Here is a 19,937-nt window from a genome sequence, read left to right on the forward strand (position 1 = left end):
TATTGTTCTCACTTTACCAACTTAGACTATAGCTGATGCATCACACACAAATGAGATTACAAAAACATTTGAACACAGGTTGTAAAGTATCAAAATAGGTAGAAATCTAAGGGGAGTGTGTGTGCGAATACTTTTGCAAGAAACTTTATATCAATGGACTCGTCATGGTAATGCATAGATGTATTAGGTCTTCCAGAGTATGCTTTTTGCAGAAGTTTTTAACTGATGAGTCTGGTTCTGACTCTTTCCGAGGCCGGGTGGTCACTACAGTCAGTGATTGGCAGCAGTGGTCAAATGTCCAGGGACTTCATCACTGGAGCTGGAAATTGAGACTAGCAGGATCTGAACAGCAAAGGATTCCTACTGAAATTATGGCTCCTTGTGTTTTTTTATATCCTTCTAAATTGTAACTGTTTGAATAGACCAGCAGTCACTTTTTGTGGTGGCTCTTCACTTTTGCACAAATAGGACGTGACTGAGGCATATTCCTCTTTTATCTCCTTAAGGCCATTTGGATTTGGACAGTGCACAAACATTGGAAGATAAAGTTCACACTGTCTTAATGCTCCATGACTTTTTTTTTGCAGGGATATCACTGGCTAAAAGAGAAAGCAGTCAGTGATGAAGGGAAAAAACAGCACACCAAAGTGAAGGATCTTCATCCCATAGCTGAGCGCCTCAACTGCACAGTCACCCAGCTGGCAATAGGTACGACATCAAACCTTCACATGAAACTAAAGAATTTATGTAATTGCCTGATGAGCTAATAGCAACTCAGAGTACCAATTACAATTTCTTGAGATTGGCTATAAAGATGAGAAATGTGTGCATATTAAATATAAAAGAATATGTGACACCAAAAAAATGACTACAACAGATGACCTTTTCAAGAACAAACCGGGCTATTAAGCATTTTTACACTTCCTTTCTTATAAACGTGTTTTTTTTAACGTTTCGAAACCTGCTCTTTTTCCAGCATGGTGTCTGCGTAGCGAGGGAGTGAGTTCTGTACTTCTGGGGGTCTCCAACTGTGATCAACTTATTGAGAATTTGGGTTCCATCCAGGTGAGATCCAATGTTAATTGACTTGTTGCCTAAAACTGCACTTCTTCATCTTTACCATGAGCGAGGTCCTCCAGAAGATCTCTATTCTATTTTAGAATTTACAACCCCTAGCAAAAATTATATTAGCCTTTACAAGATGGTTCCATTATTTTTTCCTTAAAATTGATTAACTACATACTTAATTTAGTAAATTACTGATAATTGATAATATATTTAAAATTCATTTACTGTATTCGAGGTATGGCTCATGAAGCCAAATCCTTCAGATATTAAGGAAACATTATTTTGAGCAACATACGTGATTAATGTATTTGTTGCAAGGTAAAAAGTACTGAGTGACCATGCTCCAAGTATGGTGATTGCACTTTTTTTCCCAGGGGTTCAAGTATGATCAATTCTTTACATGGTTTAGTCATTCTCTTTCAAAGTGAGCTACTCTTACCAGTTTTTAAAGCAATTACTACAGAAGCCTAAGTCCCAAACTTTCTTTGAGCTTTATATCATTCAACAAGATGTAATTAATTGACTTTGATATATGCAATTCCCATTTTAACCAATTTTAGTGTTTTGCTCTAAAGGCTTGTTCAGATGTCTTTTTTTTTCGTGTACGAGTTTTCATGGATAGAACTTGTACCTAGTAAAGTCTATAGGACCATTCACGTTTGTTTGTTTTTTTTTTTGTGGACCAAGTGGTCCACGCAATATTGAGCAGATATATTCGATACTGATCCCTGGGTCGGATCAAAATTGGCAAGTCAAGTCTATACGTTCGTGAAAAAAATTGTACACAGCTCAGACGCTAGATAGAAGATAATGAAACTTTTTTTTTCTTGTCTCATTCGTGAAAAGCTGCTGAAACTCCGTTTCCCTCGTACGTCAAAAAAACCAGACATCTGAATGAGCACTAACTCTGATTGTCCAAACAAGAGATACCTGTTGATAATCAAGTTCATCAGTCCAGGTCAAAATATCCAAGTGTTTAAGAAGTCCAAAAAATATACAGTAGTTTACAGGAACCACCAAGTCTAATTTCTTATATTTTTCAGGGAGTATCAAAACTTTGCTTCTCAGGAACCACCAAGTCCATGATGGCCAGTGGTAGAATTTTCACCATCTAATATCAAGATTTTTAAATTTTTCTTGAAGTTTGGGGTAGTAATTACCAAATATCCAGGGATTACAAATATTCCCATGGGTTGCCACATATATTCTTTAGCTGTACAGTATATCTCTGGATTTTTTAAATGTTGCTATCTCATGATGCTTCAGAAGAAAGAAACTTGGGCAATTTGAGTAGACACTAACCTTTGCTCTCATCAAATACTGATCAAGAAAATCTATCAGAGCACAACTGTAGCACTAACCACCAGGAACTATGAGCTAAATATTCATGCAGATCAACACTGCTTTGATTAGACACCAGATTTATTTTTACCTAAAGACACTAAGGGGTACTTCACACATAGCATGATCGTTAGCGAGATCGCTGAAACATCACAGGTTTTGTGACGCAACAGCGACCTTGCCAGCGATCTCGCTACGTGTGACACATAGCGGTGACCAGCCTCCCGCTGTGATATCGCTGATCGTGCTCGAATGTCCAAGGCCATTTTTTGATCGTTGGTGTCCCGCTGGCCAGCATGCATCGCTGTGTTTGACGCCATAACAACAACGAGCGACCTCGTTGATGACTCATAACTCACGCTATCGAGATCTGAGTCATCAGAATAGCTGCTGTGTGACAAGTTCCCAACGACCGCCGAGGTCGTTATACGGATCGCCGTATCATTGCTGCATCGTTGAGTAGATCTGCCTGTTTGACAGCTTACTAGCGACCATGTAGCAACGTACCAGCGATCCTTACCAAGTCGTATTGTTGTCAGGATCGCTGGTGATTCGCTATGTGTAATGGTACCCTAAGAAATAAAAGCTACCAGAAGATAGTTCTGCTATTGACCTCAAGGGACTATGCAATGGTTGTTCATATAGATCCTCTCTCCCTGAGGGGATTTTACCATAATTGGTGGTCAATGATTATCTATGACTTTTGGGTCCACTGGGACCTTTGCTGCAACCAGAACTGTATCAGATGAAGATTATCAAAGCAATCTTCTCCTCTTTTGGTATATCTGCCTATTTAGCAGTGTTTGGAGGGTCTTATTGATAGTTCACACACGTTTGAGACTTTCATTAAAATCTCTTGCTTCATAGGCAACAGAACCTGACAAACGAGCTCTTTTCACACTGTTTAATAACAGAGAGTTCTGATTCTGAGACTGTTTTGGACCATAAATTTAGCATTTGTAAATAAGACTAAAACAAAGTGTCCAACTGGAAAGTACAATGTGCAATCAATGATTCTGGAGAAAATCCAAGATCTTCCTATGACTTATAGCTTTGCATAAATGCCAAGGAACTTTAACACTTTCAAACACTTTCATATTTTTTTCACTTTCAGGTCCTGTCTCAGATAACACCCCAGCTCATAACGGAGATAGACCAGATTCTGGGCAACAAACCCAACATTAAGAAAGATTCCCGTGCGTGAGGATCTCCCTTCCGCATTCTGGAAACCTCTTAGTGTCCCCAAAGATTGTGGACAAAGGACATAAGAAATTACGCTCGCCTGGTGCATGGTCCCCCACTCTGGCAGTGCTGAGAGAGCGGGAGGAGTACATTTAGCCAGCAATAACGGGAGGATAACCAGCTGCCTGCTTAGTACTACGGGGTCAATACATGCATTACTTCATGTCACCCTGCAAGGGAAGGGGCAGAGATATAAAGTCTTAACTGGTACAATGGAGAAAGGCCATAAGCATGGAAATGACTTCAAGGAAAACTGACTCATGATTCACATATTTATTATTCTTGTATTTTCTATATAATATTTCTTAAAGCTTCTTTTGGCTGTATGACTCTGCTGAGATAGGGACAAAGTCATAGCTTTCATCTTTCTGTGTTATCCAAAGAGCGGGGTGGGCTCATAACTTCCTTCTGCTTTTATCACCTTGAAGGGAGAATGGCAAATGCATAGCTCCTCCTTCCTGTATCACCCTGCAGGGGGAGGAGATTCATCACTCATTCTATGTCAACCTGCAGGGGATGGAGATTCATAGCTCTTCCCATCTGTAGCACCCTGCAGGGGGTGGGACTCATAGCTTCTACGATCTGTATCGCCCTGCAGGGGGTGGAGACTCATTGCTCCTATCTGTATCACCCTGCAGGGGGAGGAGATTCATCACTCATTCTATGTCAACCTGCAGGGGATGGGGATTCATAGCTCCTCCTATCTGTATCACCCTGCAGGGGAGGAGACTCCTAGCTCATCCTATCTGTAGCACCCTGCAGGGGGTGGAGACTCATAGCTCCTCCTGTCTGTAGCACCCTGCATGGGGTGGAGACTTACAGCTCCTATCTGTATCACCCTGCAGGGGGAGGAGATTCATCACTCATTCTATGTCAACCTGCGGGGGGGGGGAGATTCATAGTTTCTTCTATCTGTAGCACCCTGCAGGGGGTGGAGACATAGCTCCTCCTATGTGTATCACTCTTCAGGGAATGGACAAGCAATGACTAGCCAGGTCTTTCCCCGGGAAGGAACAACCACGGGAAGGGCAGTCTCCAATGAAGGAAACCACCTATGCCAAAACATGGTATCCATCCACAGACAGCTGTTTCGGGGTATTGCCCCTCATCAGTGTGGAGTAGGAAACTGGCTAGTAGGAGCAATGCCTAGTAAAAGACTGTGAAAATGAGGATGAGTGACCTCGTGGAGATCAAACATCCAACACTGCGGAGACACCATCACATGTTTCTCAACGCAGTGATCTAGAGCAATGCCCCCATCCCTTATGGGAAATATGCAAAAACATGCAAAACACAAGCCGCGGAGACACCATCACGTGTTTCTCAACGCAAGCAATGACTAGCCAGGTCTTTCCCCGGGAAGGAACAACCACGGGAAGGGCAGTCTCCAATGAAGGAAACCACCTATGCCAAAACATGGTATCCATCCACAGACAGCTGTTTCGGGGTATTGCCCCTCATCAGTGTGGAGTAGGAAACTGGCTAGTAGGAGCAATGCCTAGTAAAAGACTGTGAAAATGAGGATGAGTGACCTCGTGGAGATCAAACATCCAACACTGCGGAGACACCATCACATGTTTCTCAACGCAGTGATCTAGAGCAATGCCCCCATCCCTTATGGGAAATATGCAAAAACATGCAAAACACAAGCCGCGGAGACACCATCACGTGTTTCTCAACGCAAGCAATGACTAGCCAGGTCTTTCCCCGGGAAGGAACAACCACGGGAAGGGCAGTCTCCAATGAAGGAAACCACCTATGCCAAAACATGGTATCCATCCACAGACAGCTGTTTCGGGGTATTGCCCCTCATCAGTGTGGAGTAGGAAACTGGCTAGTAGGAGCAATGCCTAGTAAAAGACTGTGAAAATGAGGATGAGTGACCTCGTGGAGATCAAACATCCAACACTGCGGAGACACCATCACATGTTTCTCAACGCAGTGATCTAGAGCAATGCCCCCATCCCTTATGGGAAATATGCAAAAACATGCAAAACACAAGCCGCGGAGACACCATCACGTGTTTCTCAACGCAAGCAATGACTAGCCAGGTCTTTCCCCGGGAAGGAACAACCACGGGAAGGGCAGTCTCCAATGAAGGAAACCACCTATGGCATAGGTGGTTTCCTTCATTGGAGACTGCCCTTCCCGTGGTTGTTCCTTCCCGGGGAAAGACCTGGCTAGTCATTGCTTGCGTTGAGAAACACGTGATGGTGTCTTCGCGGCTTGTGTTTTGCATGTTTTTGCATATTTCCCATAAGGGATGGGGGCATTGCTCTAGATCACTGCGTTGAGAAACATGTGATGGTGTCTCCGCAGTGTTGGATGTTTGATCTCCACGAGGTCACTCATCCTCATTTTCACAGTCTTTTACTAGGCATTGCTCCTACTAGCCAGTTTCCTACTCCACACTGATGAGGGGCAATACCCCGAAACAGCTGTCTGTGGATGGATACCATGTTTTGGCATAGGTGGTTTCCTTCATTGGAGACTGCCCTTCCCGTGGTTGTTCCTTCCCGGGGAAAGACCTGGCTAGTCATTGCTTGCGTTGAGAAACACGTGATGGTGTCTCCGCGGCTTGTGTTTTGCATGTTTTTGCATATTTCCCATAAGGGATGGGGGCATTGCTCTAGATCACTGCGTTGAGAAACATGTGATGGTGTCTCCGCAGTGTTGGATGTTTGATCTCCACGAGGTCACTCATCCTCATTTTCACAGTCTTTTACTAGGCATTGCTCCTACTAGCCAGTTTCCTACTCCACACTGATGAGGGGCAATACCCCGAAACAGCTGTCTGTGGATGGATACCATGTTTTGGCATAGGTGGTTTCCTTCATTGGAGACTGCCCTTCCCGTGGTTGTTCCTTCCCGGGGAAAGACCTGGCTAGTCATTGCTTGCGTTGAGAAACACGTGATGGTGTCTCCGCGGCTTGTGTTTTGCATGTTTTTGCATATTTCCCATAAGGGATGGGGGCATTGCTCTAGATCACTGCGTTGAGAAACATGTGATGGTGTCTCCGCAGTGTTGGATGTTTGATCTCCACGAGGTCACTCATCCTCATTTTCACAGTCTTTTACTAGGCATTGCTCCTACTAGCCAGTTTCCTACTCCACACTGATGAGGGGCAATACCCCGAAACAGCTGTCTGTGGATGGATACCATGTTTTGGCATAGGTGGTTTCCTTCATTGGAGACTGCCCTTCCCGTGGTTGTTCCTTCCCAGGGAAAGACCTGGCTAGTCATTGCTTGCGTTGAGAAACACGTGATGGTGTCTCCGCGGCTTGTGTTTTGCATGTTTTTGCATATTTCCCATAAGGGATGGGGGCATTGCTCTAGATCACTGCGTTGAGAAACATGTGATGGTATCTCCGCAGTGTTGGATGTTTGATCTCCACGAGGTCACTCATCCTCATTTTCACTTTCTTCAGGGAATGGAGACTCATAGCTCCTCCTATCTGTATCACCCAGTAGGGGGTGAAGACTTATAGCTCCTCCTATCTGAATCATCCTGCAGGGGGTAGAGACTCATAGCCTCCTATCTGTATCACCATGCAGGGAGTGGAGACTCCTAGCTCCTTCTGTCTGTAGCACCCTGTAGTGGGTGGAGACTCATAGCTTCCTATCTGTATCACCCTGTAAGGAGTGGAGACTCATAGCTCCTTCTGTCTGTAGCACCCTGCATTGGATGGAGACTCGTAGTCTCCTATCTGTATCACCCTGCAGGGAGTTGAGACTTATAGCTCCTCCTATCTGTAACACTCTTTATGAGCTGCAAACTCATAGCTCCTCCTGCCTGTTGCACCCTGCAGGGGGTGGAGACTCATAGCCTCCTATTGGTAGCACCATGCAGGGGGCGGAGACTCATAGCTCCTCCTATATGTATCATCCTGCAGGAGACTCATAGCTCCTCCTATATGTATCATCCTGCAGGGGGAGGAGACTCATAGCTACTTCTAGCTGTATCACCCTGCAGAAGGAGCAGACATATCAATCTTTTGTCTACGTTACAAAGCAGTGTTAGGGGTTAAATCATATCTGCCTTCTGTTTGTGCCACCCTAAAAAATGGAAAGACCAGTTTATAACCTGGGAGAGAAGCAGCTTCATAACTCATACAATCCTGCCCTGTTAAAATATGTAAAAGTCTACCCTTTCTCCCTATTACATTGTGTGGGCAGAAGTGAAGACACCTTCCACTTAGCAGAAGGAGCACTATTCCTTTTTGTCTGTGTCAATGGCGGTGAATCAATGCCACAGTACTCATTATTCTATATTATTACGTCTTAGTCGTAGCATCATCAGTACATCTCCTTCATAGCTAATCAGCTGTGTGTTTGGGGCATGCTATCACCACAGACATTGCAACACAAGACAGTCATCTTTGTCCATTAATAGAAGACCTTTGTGCATCAATACGAAGAATGGAACTGATGCTAATGAGCAATAGCCCCTTCTAAGGCCTCAATCGGGCAGCCTTAATGCGGCTGCATTTTACTGCTCATATTGTCGCGGCACGTTCCGACTCAACAGCAAATCTACCGATCCGAGCTAACGTATAATGTGGACGGTAAAATACGGCCAAGCTATGGACACCTGACAGATGCCTAACCCTTGACTCCTAGAACAGTAGCAGGGTCCATCTCTATTTTCACACTAGTAGGATGCAACTCATGTAGATTGACTCTCATTTGCATGCTGTAGCCACAGGCATTTGGCATGAAATGCAAACAGAACGCATATGAACTAAAACCAAACTAGATGACCAAAACTGATAGTATTTCTGGAACCGAATTAGCCTGACAGGAGCAAAATAATATTCTCCGATATGGAGTAGGATGTAAATGCCCATTAATAAATCTTTGTATTCAAGCAGTATTTTAGGGCTTTCGGGAGATGAAAAAATACCCTGACCTGACAGTCCTCCAACTTATAAGATACAAACTGTCACATGACTTATTCTACAAAATATGTAGCACATTTGTAATGCACTACTTGAAACACAAGATGACAGCTGGGATAACCAAATGACATGAAGGAATGTGGAATTCGGAAGATATGTAGATATAAGCGCTACTTGAAACACTAGATGGCAGTAGAAATTTGCAAATTATGCAAATAAGGTATGTAATTTGATGGGGTTCATTTCATCCAGAGAACTTTTTTCTGTTGAAATGAAGCTCATGCAACGGTGACCTCAGCTGTTTGAAATGGGGTTTATGGGTGTCTCTAATACAACAGTGTCTCCGCTTTACCCAAACAAGAGGTCCTGTTTCGAGGTGCCCCCACTAGTTTATCTCATATCGTAAGGGAGGAAAACCTTCTGCTATGTCCATGGACAACCCCGGAAAGTCCAACTTTCATAGTTTAAAGTAGATGTGAACATATCATTGGTGCAACCTGTGGAGCCGCAAGAGTAAGGGGGCCCCATTTCTATCTCCAAAGAGGTGAAATAGTGCATTATGATGAGCCATTAGACTGCGAAGGGCCCATGTTCTGTTCTTATCAGTCTGTGTCTGTTGGTTGTTTGATGAATGAGGTTTCCATTGCGAAGAGACTCGATTTCTGGTAAATGGTAGACATCTCCAATTACATAAGGCTCCCATATTTAAATTTTAGGGCTCATACCCAGCCCAAAAAGTGGAATTGTTCTTAGTTCAAGTAGAAGTGACCATAGGTATCTTTATATGTTGCCCAATATGAATGAGTATCCATCACAGTATTCATGGCATCTGTGATGTCATAGTGTTTTAAGCTATTTGGCTTTGATGACATCACCTTCAATGACATTTATTAAAATTAACCATCTTTCAAGAAAGTGGTTTCATCTATGGCCGGCAGGAGGAAGCTGCTCATTTCAAGATGCCATCAGCTATAGACTTGCACTGTAGAAACGTCTGTATAGGTTGGCCATAGCGAGAGGCTAGAGACTAAAGAGGGCAACGAGTATTTCTTCTTATTAGGCTATATGGCATCTTTTTGACATTTGGTACATAGAATTGGTGCAGGAAGCAATAACCAATATTTCTGCACAATAATAAGAATCCACTGCATCTGTTGAGATGAGAAGGAAGCTTGGGGATGACTGTACAATGTGACTGAAAGGCAGAGAACTCATTGCTCAAGCTTGCTTAATAATAATAAACTGAGAATCCAAAAACTGTTCTTCAAGAGTCCTCATCTGTTATTGGTTCGCATATCCGGTACCTGACGTAATGTGCTTCTTCAATTTCAAATGAGCTTTCAATTTTGTTTTTTTTTTCTTGTTTAAAGGGACTGTCCGCTTTGATAGTAAGGGGAAGTCACCTAATTTATTCAATTTATAACTTATACCGCACGTAGAACGGCATAAAAAATAAAACCAATTCTTCACCTGCTGTTGATTTTTTCATTCTGCCTCCCAAAGATCGCAGTAAGGCTTGAGGCGCATTTATCCTGCGCTGAGTGCTTACATCGGGGTTTCAGTGTAAATCTCTGAAATACATGATTCAGACAGAACCTCTGGTGGAAGATTCCTTATAATGAGGCAGATGGAGGCACTGTGGACGCCATAGCACCTGTGATTCGGGGATGTCCGTCTTTTAAGGATTGCATGAACGTGCCATCGGCCACAATTTTGTGCACTTCAGAAAACAAGGAAATCGCGAAACAGAGGCCAGAGTCCAGAATAACTCTGCTGCCTCACTTTAGTGAATGGATCCATCAGGGATGTCATCTGAATCGCGTCACGCAGAGATCTAAATGGAAACCCCAAAGTAAGTGGTCAGCGTAGAGCACTGGATAACTGTGATCCCTAATGTTATGTAAAATGGTCCCAAAAAAAGCTTCCACTCAATCCACAAAAAAGCAAGTCCTCACTCATATCTGTCATCTGTTAACGGAAATATAGGGAGTTCCACGTTACTGGTAGCATAAAGGCTCTGGAAAAGTGAAATGGCTTCTCACCCGCCAAAAGAAATTCAGCAAATTCTCAACTCCCAAATCCAAATAACCCCCTCCCTTCTGAGTCCCAGTGTGCCTAAATAACATTTAATGCCATGTTTGGCATTTCTGTAGTGATGAGAGCCTGCCTAATTTACAGGTGCCTGTCTCCAGAAGCTTGAGCTGAGCATGATGTACTGGTCACTACAGCCTACTGGTCACTACATTGGCAGTTTGCAATTTTCATTCAGCAATATCCACTGCTGTCTGTTTCTGGAAAACACCCATGGAGTCAAAATCATCACTACACCTGTAGATAAATTCCCAAAGGGGTATAATTTCCAAAATGTAGTCACTTGAGGGGGATTCTGTTTTTCTAGCACTTAGGGACTCTTTATATGGAATCCACAAACTAGTCTAGGAGAATCTGCGCTCCAGGAGGCAAATAGCGCTCTGTCCCTCCCGAGTCTCTCCGTATGGCAAAGTAGTACTGTATAGCAACATATGAGGCATTTCTACATTCAGTAGAAATTGTGGGACAAATTTTGGTGCCATTTTTACCCATTTCCCAGTGCAAAAATGTAAAACTTGGGGCTAACACACAATCTTGGTGGTAAAAATGTAATTATTTTTTCTTCACTGCCCAATGGTATAAGTCTGTGACACACCTGTGGTGTCAATATAATCACTGCACCCCTAGATAAATTCATTGAGGGGTTTAATTGGTAAAATGGGATCACGTATGTGGGGTTTTGCTGTTCTCGCACCTCAGGGGCTCTGCCAATGTAACATGGCACCCTCAAACAAGTGCAGCAAAATCTGCACTGTAATATGGTGCTACTTCCCTTCTGAGCTTTGCACTGTGCCTCAAAAGTGGTTTTTGACCACATATGGGGTATCGGTGAACTCAGGAGACATTGCACAACAAACTTTGGGCTCCATTTTCTCCTTTCGCCCTTGTGAAAATACAAAATTTGTAGCTAAAATCGATTTTTGTGGGAAAAATGTGATTTTTTTTTTTTAATTTTCACGGCTTAACGTTATAAACTTCTGTGAAGTACCAGGGGGTTCAAGGTGCTCAAAACACATCTAGATAAAGTCCCAAAGGGGTCTAATTTCCAAAATGGTGTCACTTGTAGGGGGTTTCCACTGTTTAGGCACATCAGGGGCTCTTCAAACGCGACATGACATCTCCTAATTATTCCATGAAATTTTTAATTCCAAAAGTCAAATGGCGCTCCTTCCCTTCCAAGTCCTGTCGTGCGCACAAACAGTAGATTTCCCCCTCATATGGGGTATGGGCGTACTCAGGAGAAATTGCACAACAAATTGTATGGAGCAATTTCTCCTGTTACCCTTATGAAAATGCAAAATATGGAGCTAAAAACTTTATTCGGGAAAAATGGGATTTTTTTTATTTCCACGGCTCTACGTTATAAACTTCTGTGAAGCACCTGTGGGTTCAAGATGCTCAATACACATCTAGATAAGTTCCGTAAGGGGAACATCAGAGGCTCTTAAAACGCGACATGGCATCTGCTAATTATTCCATCAAATTTTGCATTCAAAAAGTCAAATGGCGCTCCTTCCCTTCCGAGCCCTGCTGTGTGCCCAAACAGTAGATCTCCCACACATATGGGGCATCGGCATGCTCAGGAGAAATTGAACTACAAAATGTATGGTCCATTTTCTCCTGTTACTCTTGCAAAAGTAAAAAAAAATAGGTCTAAAGGAAAATTTTCATGAAAGAAAAGTTAATGTTTATTTTTTTCCTTTCACATTCCAAAAATTCCTGAGAAGCATCTGAAGTGTTAATAAACTTCTTAAATGTGGTTTTGAGCACCTTGAGGGGTGCAGTTTTTAGAATGGTGTCACTTTTGGGTATTTTCTGTCATATAGACCCCTCAAAGTCACTTCAAGTGTGAGATGGTCCCTAAAAAAATGGTTTTGCAAATTTTGTTGTAAAAATGAGAAATCGCTGGTCAACTTTTAACCCTTATAACTTCCTATCAAAAAAAATTATGTTTCCAAAATTGTGCTGATGTAAAGTAGACATGTGGGAAATGTTATTTTTTTAAACTATTTTGTGCGATATGACTCTCTGATTTAAGGGCATAAAAATTAAAAGTTTGAAAATTGCGAAATTTTCAAAATTTTCGCTAAATTTAAGTTTTTTTGTCACAAATAAATGAAAGTCATATCAAAGAAATGTTACCACTATCATGAAGTACAATATGTCAGGAGAAAACACTTTCAGAATCACCAGGATCTGTTGAAGTATTCCAGAGTTATGACCTCATAAAGTGACAGTGATCAGAATTGTAAAAATTGGCCTAGTTACTAAGGTGAAAACAGGCTTTGTTTCAAAGGGGTTAAAAAAACAAATGGCAGTCCACCCCATTTTTTGATAACCAGCCAAACTAAAGCAGACAGATGGGGGCTGGCATTCTCATTCTAGGAAGGTGCCATGGATATTGTCCCTCCCCAGCCTAAAAATAGCAGCCCGCAACCACCCTAGAAAAGGCGCATCCATTTGACATTCTAATTTTGGCGATTTGTCCAGGTCTTCCCACTTGCCCTGCTGTGGTGGCAAGTGGGGTAATAATTTTGGGGTTGATATCAGCTGTTTTATGTCCACCGACATCAAGCCCAAGGGTTAGTAATGGAGAGGTGTCTATCAGACACCACCATTACTAACCCAGTACTGAAAAGTAAAAAAGCCACAGACACAGGAAAAATTTAAATAAACCCACAAAAAGTCCTTTATTTGAAATAAACAAACCCCAACCCTCTGTTACCCATTTATTAATGTAAAAATAAAAAACACAGTATTCCTCACCCGTCGATAATCAATATGTCCCACAATGTGCTCCAACTCTGCTGCATCAAGTTGCATTGCCTGAGGGGCGACGTCAGTAATGTATCCAGCAGATTTCACTTTTACCTGCGCTGGTTATCAAGAAGAGAGGGACCGCACATCTTTTTTTTTCTTGCACACAGCGCCAGCCAATCACAACTATGCAAAATGCTTCACATGGCTATGATTAAGCTGGAAGTCTCGAACCTGAACAGTAACATGGATTTCCAGGAGAAATCCTTGCTCAATGTCGGTGTACGGTATGGATCAGGAACTTTACTGTTCAGGTTCGTCCAACTCTAATAATCACTGCTCTCACAGATGGTTTATTCACTACTGTCATGGGTGGTATATTTACTGTTGCTGTGGCTGGTGGATTCAGTTGGTATAATCACTATTTTCACAGGTTATACTGTATATTCATTGATCTCACAGATGATATCCAGGGGGTGAAAAGAATTCAACACGTCACCAATTTTCTAAGTAAATCTATTTGTAAAGGTGTTCTTAACATGAAATTCTTACCAGATGTCGGTAATAACCCATCCAATCTTTTCTCTCACAGGTGGTATAGTCTTTGCTCTCACAGGTGGTATATTTACTATTGATATTGGGGGTATATTTATTGCCCACATAGGTGGTCTATTCATTACTGTCATGAAGGATAAAGCCACTCGTCTCACACGTTGTATATTCTCAACTGTCATGGGTGATACATTCACTACAGTTAGTGGTGCTATAGGTATGAATGGTCACTGCACACGTGGCATATTCACTGCTTTCCTGGATGACTTTTACAGTCTATAATTATCACCACTTTTTAGTGCCGAGGTTGTATTCATCTACGGGTGGCGCTCTTTTCCGGGCCTGGACTTGTTTCATTTCAGCACTTTGGCTCTTTTTCTTGTAACAAGGCCGAGCTTGTTTCCTTTCTCTCTAATTACAATTTTCATCATCCGCCTCTTCTCACTTGGTCACACCCCATCATTTGTATGTGGGAAACCCCCATGAAGGATGCCCCGAGGATACGGATATGTACGTGCTATATATGATGTGTCGTCAGTCAGTCAGACTTTGGCCAGCCACCCTGCCCACTTTTTCTCTTGCTTTTGCTGCATGAGTCACCATTGTATTATCTCATCTTCCTGTTGCTGCTGGCTTTTCTGAATAGCATGTGGTTAACCCTTTTCACCAAGCACAATGTCACTACTGAACAGCTGGCTGATTAACCCTTGTGCTGCTGTATAGCCAGGGTGTATATATGATTACAATTATTTAGAGAAGACTATACCGGCTATTCAAGATGCACCCCAAAACTCGCTACAAATCCCGACAGATATGGCATTATCTGCCAAATAATAGAGGCTTCCTGGAAGAGAACTTCAGATTCTGGCATGACTGCAGGGTTTTGGGAAATGTGAAGACATGTCTACTCGTAAAGTGATCAATTATGCCAGGAGAATAATCTTAGAAAATCTGTCATGCGATATATACCAGGAATCACATATAATACAGGCATGAGCTTGTGCGTCAAGAATTGTGGAGTGGGTAACCGTTTTGTGTAAATATCTGTCCATCAGCTTTCACTGAGCACACACCTGTCTACGAGAGAGGAATGAACCAAAAAACTGGTTCAGGGACTTTCAACAGAATCCAGCTCACCAAGTGACAGTGAAAAGCCATGTTCTTGACGAGATAACCGTTTTAAACAACCAGTTCCAAGTTTCCTCTTAGTTTCAAACCAAAACGCTAAAATGTATCATATCAGGCTTCTAAAATTAATTATACCTCAGACCAGACCCTTAAAACTCATTCAGTCCCCTTATCCAGACCCCTAAAATGACCTGACCAGACCCTTCCAGAACAGACCCTTTAATACTAATAATCTTTATTTATATAGGGCCAACATATTCCGCCTCGCTTTACAATTCAACAGTTCATATGCCACAGTCATAAGTAATACAATGATTAAAGCAAAATAATGACAACCCTTCCCTTAAGGGCTTACAATCTGCAATGAGGTGGGGGAGACGCAAAGTACAGGGGCTTATTTACAATGATGGCCCAACCCTCTTGAGCGAGTGGGTGATAAAGGCTGCATGAGGTAGTCGCCAGCCAGTTTTTGTGATGCTGTTGGGTGTGGTGAAGTTTCATGGAGGTTTATTCTTAGATAGTAAATGGGACACACACACACACATTAAAGGACTTTGATTAGGGAACACGACAGGTCGCTCTGAACAGATGTGTTTTGAGGGACCGCCTAAAGCTGTGTAAGTTGTGGCTAGTCCTAATTTCTTGGGATAGAGCATTCCAGAGGATTGGTGCAATGCGGGAGAAGTCTTGGAGCCTGGAGTGGGAGGTACAGATTAGGGCAGAGTTTAGTCGAAAGTCGTTTGCAGAGCGTACCGAGCGGGTAGGCCGAAAAACAGAAATGAAGGAGGAGATGTAGGGGGGTGCCGCACTGTGAAGAACAGTTTGAATTTGATTCTATAATGAATGGGAAGCCAGTGTAATGACTGGCGAAGAGTGAACGCTTCAGAGTACCAATTAGCCAGATAGACAACCCTGGTTGCTGCATTAACGGTGGACTGGAGAGGGGAAAGTCGAGTGAGGGGAGACCAATTAATAGAGCATTACAGTAGTCCAAGCGAGAGTGGATCAGGGCAACAGTAAGGGTTTTCATTGTGTCTATGGTGAGAAAGGGGCAGATTCTAGAGATGTTCCTTAGGTGTAAGAGGTAAGAGTGGGCAAGAGATTGTATATGGGAGGTGAAGGAATTCTTTATTCACAATGAGGTAATCCACGTGGTTTACATTCATATGTAACATTTCGGTCACTATCTGGACCTTCTTCAGACAATATAATCCCTTGGAGCGATCCCTTGGAGTGCTGATAGAGATAGGAGATAGTTCTCTGCCAAAATGAAAATCTTGGATGTTATGTTCATTAGGACCCGGGACCTGATTCCCCACTGATGGTTTAAATAGGCCACTACCACCCGATTGTCTGAAAATACTTGCACATTATGACCCTGTAGAGTGTCCAGGAATTCTAACCGTGCATAATTTACTGCCAATAGCTTTTTCTGGTTTTATGATACCTCGAGTTATTGGCCTTTCCAAACCTCCTGAGTATCCCTGTCACCCAGGTGAGACCCCCATCCAGCGGGGCTTGCATCGGTGGTAACTAACCGGGACACCTTCGTTACTGTTATACCGTGACGACTCCTGGAGTGGACCCTCTGGGTGGTGGCACCCACCTTCCCAGAGCGAGCTGGCCTAGTGAGGACCACCCCCTATACAGGGAGAGTCAGGGGCAAGCCCAAGGGGGTAAGATACTACGACTGCTGCAACCATGTGGCCGGCTCACGGGAGACAGGAATGAGTGTGTTTTCAGGATGCAACGGGAAGTAAGCTGGAGACAGGAGTGTGCAAAGCGTGGACACGGGAGTATGCAGAGTTCAGGACCATACAGAGCGTGTACACGGGAGTGCGCTAGATACAGGACCGTGCAAGGCGGGTGTACGGGAGCACGTATGGCGCGTACGGGCGAGCACGCCCGGGAGCGGGCAAAGCAGGGCGCATGCAAGGAAGCACACCAAAGTAAAGAAAAGACAGAGCACAGAGCAGAGTGTAGATATGGAGCATGTGCCAGGAAGCACGACAAGGCAGAGCATAGGGACAAAGCACAAGGCAGAAGACCAGAGTACCGCACGCAGCCAAGCAAGGACCGAACAGACCAAGCCAGGAAGCACAACAATAATCAGGCACCTCCCATAGGAAGAGGTAGCCTGATATAGCACATGATTACTTGGACTTCTGGGTCAGGTCCTTCAGGACATAGAGATGATGAGATTAGAGACAGAGCTGGGAATGGCACGCGCACGCACAGGAACACAGCGCAACCATGGGACTAGGTGTGAGAGGTGCACGTGCGCACCCGACGAGACCCCTGGAGTGGCTGCGGCCGGGGTGCATGGATATTTTCCCTGGGTTCCCATGACCTTTCATCAGGACCAAACCCCTTCCAATCAATTAGAAAGAAGGTCTTGCCCCTGACTGTCTTGGAGGCTAGAATATCCTACACCTCAAAAACATTATCAGCACTAACCGGAGAGATAGAGGAGCCGGGGGCGGGATGAAAACGATTCAGAATGACTGGCTTCAGGAGAGAGACGTGGAAGACGCTCGGAATGCAGAGCGAGGCAGGCAACTTCAGCTTGTAGGCAACAGTGTTGATGCGCCGGAGGACTTCAAAAGGACCTAATAGATTTAGATGAGAGCCAAACCTTCTCGCCTGGCAGGTAGGTTGGAGCAGCAAAGCGCCTCTTGTCGGCATGTCTCTTCATGAGCTCCCCGGCTTTCTCGAGCACCTCTATAGTCCCTTGCCAGATTCTGGAGAATTCCAAGGTTACGGAGTCGGCTGCAGGAACACCGGAGGTGGCAGAGACTGGCAAAGGAGTGCCGGGATGAAGGCCAAAAACTACAAAGAATGGAGACTTGGCCAAAGACTCGTTGGGATGGTTATTATAGGCGAACTCAGCCCATGGAAGAAGATCAGACCAGTCATCCTGATGAGAGTTGGAGAAATGACGTAGCTAGGATGCCAACACTTGATTTACACGCTCCACTTGGCCGTTGGTTTGCGGGTGGTATGCAGAAGAGAAATCCAATTTCACCTCCAAGAGTCCACATAAGGCCCTCCAAAATCGAGATGTAAATTGGACACCGCGATCAGATACAATATGTTTTGGGAATCCATGAAGTCGGAAGACGTGCTGGACAAAGACCTTTGCCAATTCAGGTGCAGAGGGCAGCACTGGTAGCAGAACAAAGTGTGCCATCTTAGAGAACCGGTCTACTACCACCAGAATGGTGGTGCAACCGGAAGAGCAAGGCAGGTCCGTAATAAAGTCCAAGGCTATGTGTTGCCACGGAGACCATGGAACATGTAACAGAAGCAGGAGACCTGAACATAACTGCCTGGGGATCTTGACTTTGGCACAGGAGGGACACGAAGCAGTAAAGTCCGCCATGTCTTGGCGGAGAGAAGGCCACCAGTAGGAAATGAGAGCCAGAGTCTTCTTTACTCCAACATGACCAGAGATCTTGGAGTGTCCCCAACGCAGGACCACTCTCCTATCAGCCTCAAGAACGAAAGTTTTGCCTGGAGGCGGGGTCATCAGCTTTACGGAAGTCACCGTGACAATTTTGAGTGGATAAATAAAGTGTGAAGGCTCCTCTTCCAAGTCTGGAGGCTGCAGAGACCGAGATAAAGCGTCAGCCTTGACATTCTTCTGACCAGGACAGAAATGCAACTCGAAGTCGAAACGAGCAAAGAACAGGGACCACCTGGCCTGTCGGGGGTTTAGCCTTTGGGTTGACTGAAGTTAGGCCAGGTTTTTATGGTCAGTGAAGATGGAAAAAGGATGGACTGCCCCCTCCAGTAGGTAGCGTCACTCTTCCAAAGCCATCTTTATGGCTAATAGCTCCCGGTCCCCGATGGCATAGTTGCACTCCGCTGGAGAAAAGGCCTTCAAAAAGAACCCACAGGTGACCAATCGCCCAGAAGAAGACCTCTGAGACAGTACTGCGTCGGCACCAGTGGAAGATGCTTTCACTTCCAGAACAAACGGATTGTTCGTCTCGGGCAAATGTAATACAGGCGCAGCCGCAAAAGCTTGTTTCAGACTTTGGAAAGCATCTCATTTCCGAGTGAGGCACGAGATTGGCTTGATCACGGATGAGAAATGCAGGATAAACTGACGGTAGTAGTTGGCAAAACCGAGGAAACATTAGATAGCTTTAACTCCTACCGGGCGCGGCCACTGGAGGATCGCAGACTATTTTTCAGGGTCCATTTCCAATCCAGACTCAGAGATGATATACCCCAGAAAGGGCAAGGAAGACTGCTCGAAGAGGCACTTCTCCATCTTAGCGTAGAGGCAGTTCTCATGCAAACGCTGTAGTACCAGACGGATGCTCCTCCGGTGAGAAAATGAGGATGTCGTCTAGGTAGACCACAATGCAGGAGTACAGCAGGTCCCGGAAGATGGCATTGACAAATTCCTGAAATAGCGCAGGAGCGTTACATAGGCCAAAAGGCATGACGAGGTACTCGTAATGACCGTCCCTGGTGTTAAACGCGGTCTTCCACTCGTCTCCAGGGCGGTTTCGAATGAGGTTGTAGGCGCCACATAAGTTTAATTTAGAGAACACCCGGGCCCCTCTCAGGCGATTGAAGAGCTCAGGGATGAGCGGTAGAGGGTACTTATTCTTGATTGAGATGTCATTCAGACCTCTGTAATCGATGCACGGCCGAAGAGAACTGTCCTTTTTTACAAAGAAGAAGCCGGCCCCTGCGGGCGAAGAGGATTCTTGTGTAAACCCCTTGGCAAGGTTCTCACGGATATACTTGGACATGGCCGATGTTTCGGCCGGAGAGTGGATATATTCGGCCCCTTGGCGGGGTAGTTCCCGGTCGAAGCTCAACTGGGCAGTCGTAGAGCCGAT

At 44.3% G+C, this 19,937-nt stretch overlaps 1 protein-coding gene across 1 annotated transcript in view; it reads left to right on the plus strand.

Moving 5' to 3' along the window:
• The window catches only part of KCNAB3 (potassium voltage-gated channel subfamily A regulatory beta subunit 3), a 98,163-nt gene extending 94,197 nt beyond the window's left edge, over positions 1–3,966 (plus strand). Inside the window, exons 12-14 of the mRNA XM_073547019.1 lie at positions 588–708; positions 977–1,065; positions 3,524–3,966. Coding sequence (XP_073403120.1) covers positions 588–708; positions 977–1,065; positions 3,524–3,613 — 300 coding nt within the window. The 3' untranslated portion in view covers positions 3,614–3,966. The remainder of the gene's footprint in view (positions 1–587; positions 709–976; positions 1,066–3,523) is intronic.
• Positions 3,967–19,937: the final 15,971 nt, after the last annotated feature.

Source organism: Dendrobates tinctorius, unplaced genomic scaffold (genome assembly GCF_039654945.1).
Source record: "Dendrobates tinctorius isolate UK_male_01 unplaced genomic scaffold, ASM3965494v1 ptg000151l, whole genome shotgun sequence".
Classification (NCBI taxonomy): Eukaryota; Metazoa; Chordata; class Amphibia; order Anura; family Dendrobatidae; genus Dendrobates; species Dendrobates tinctorius.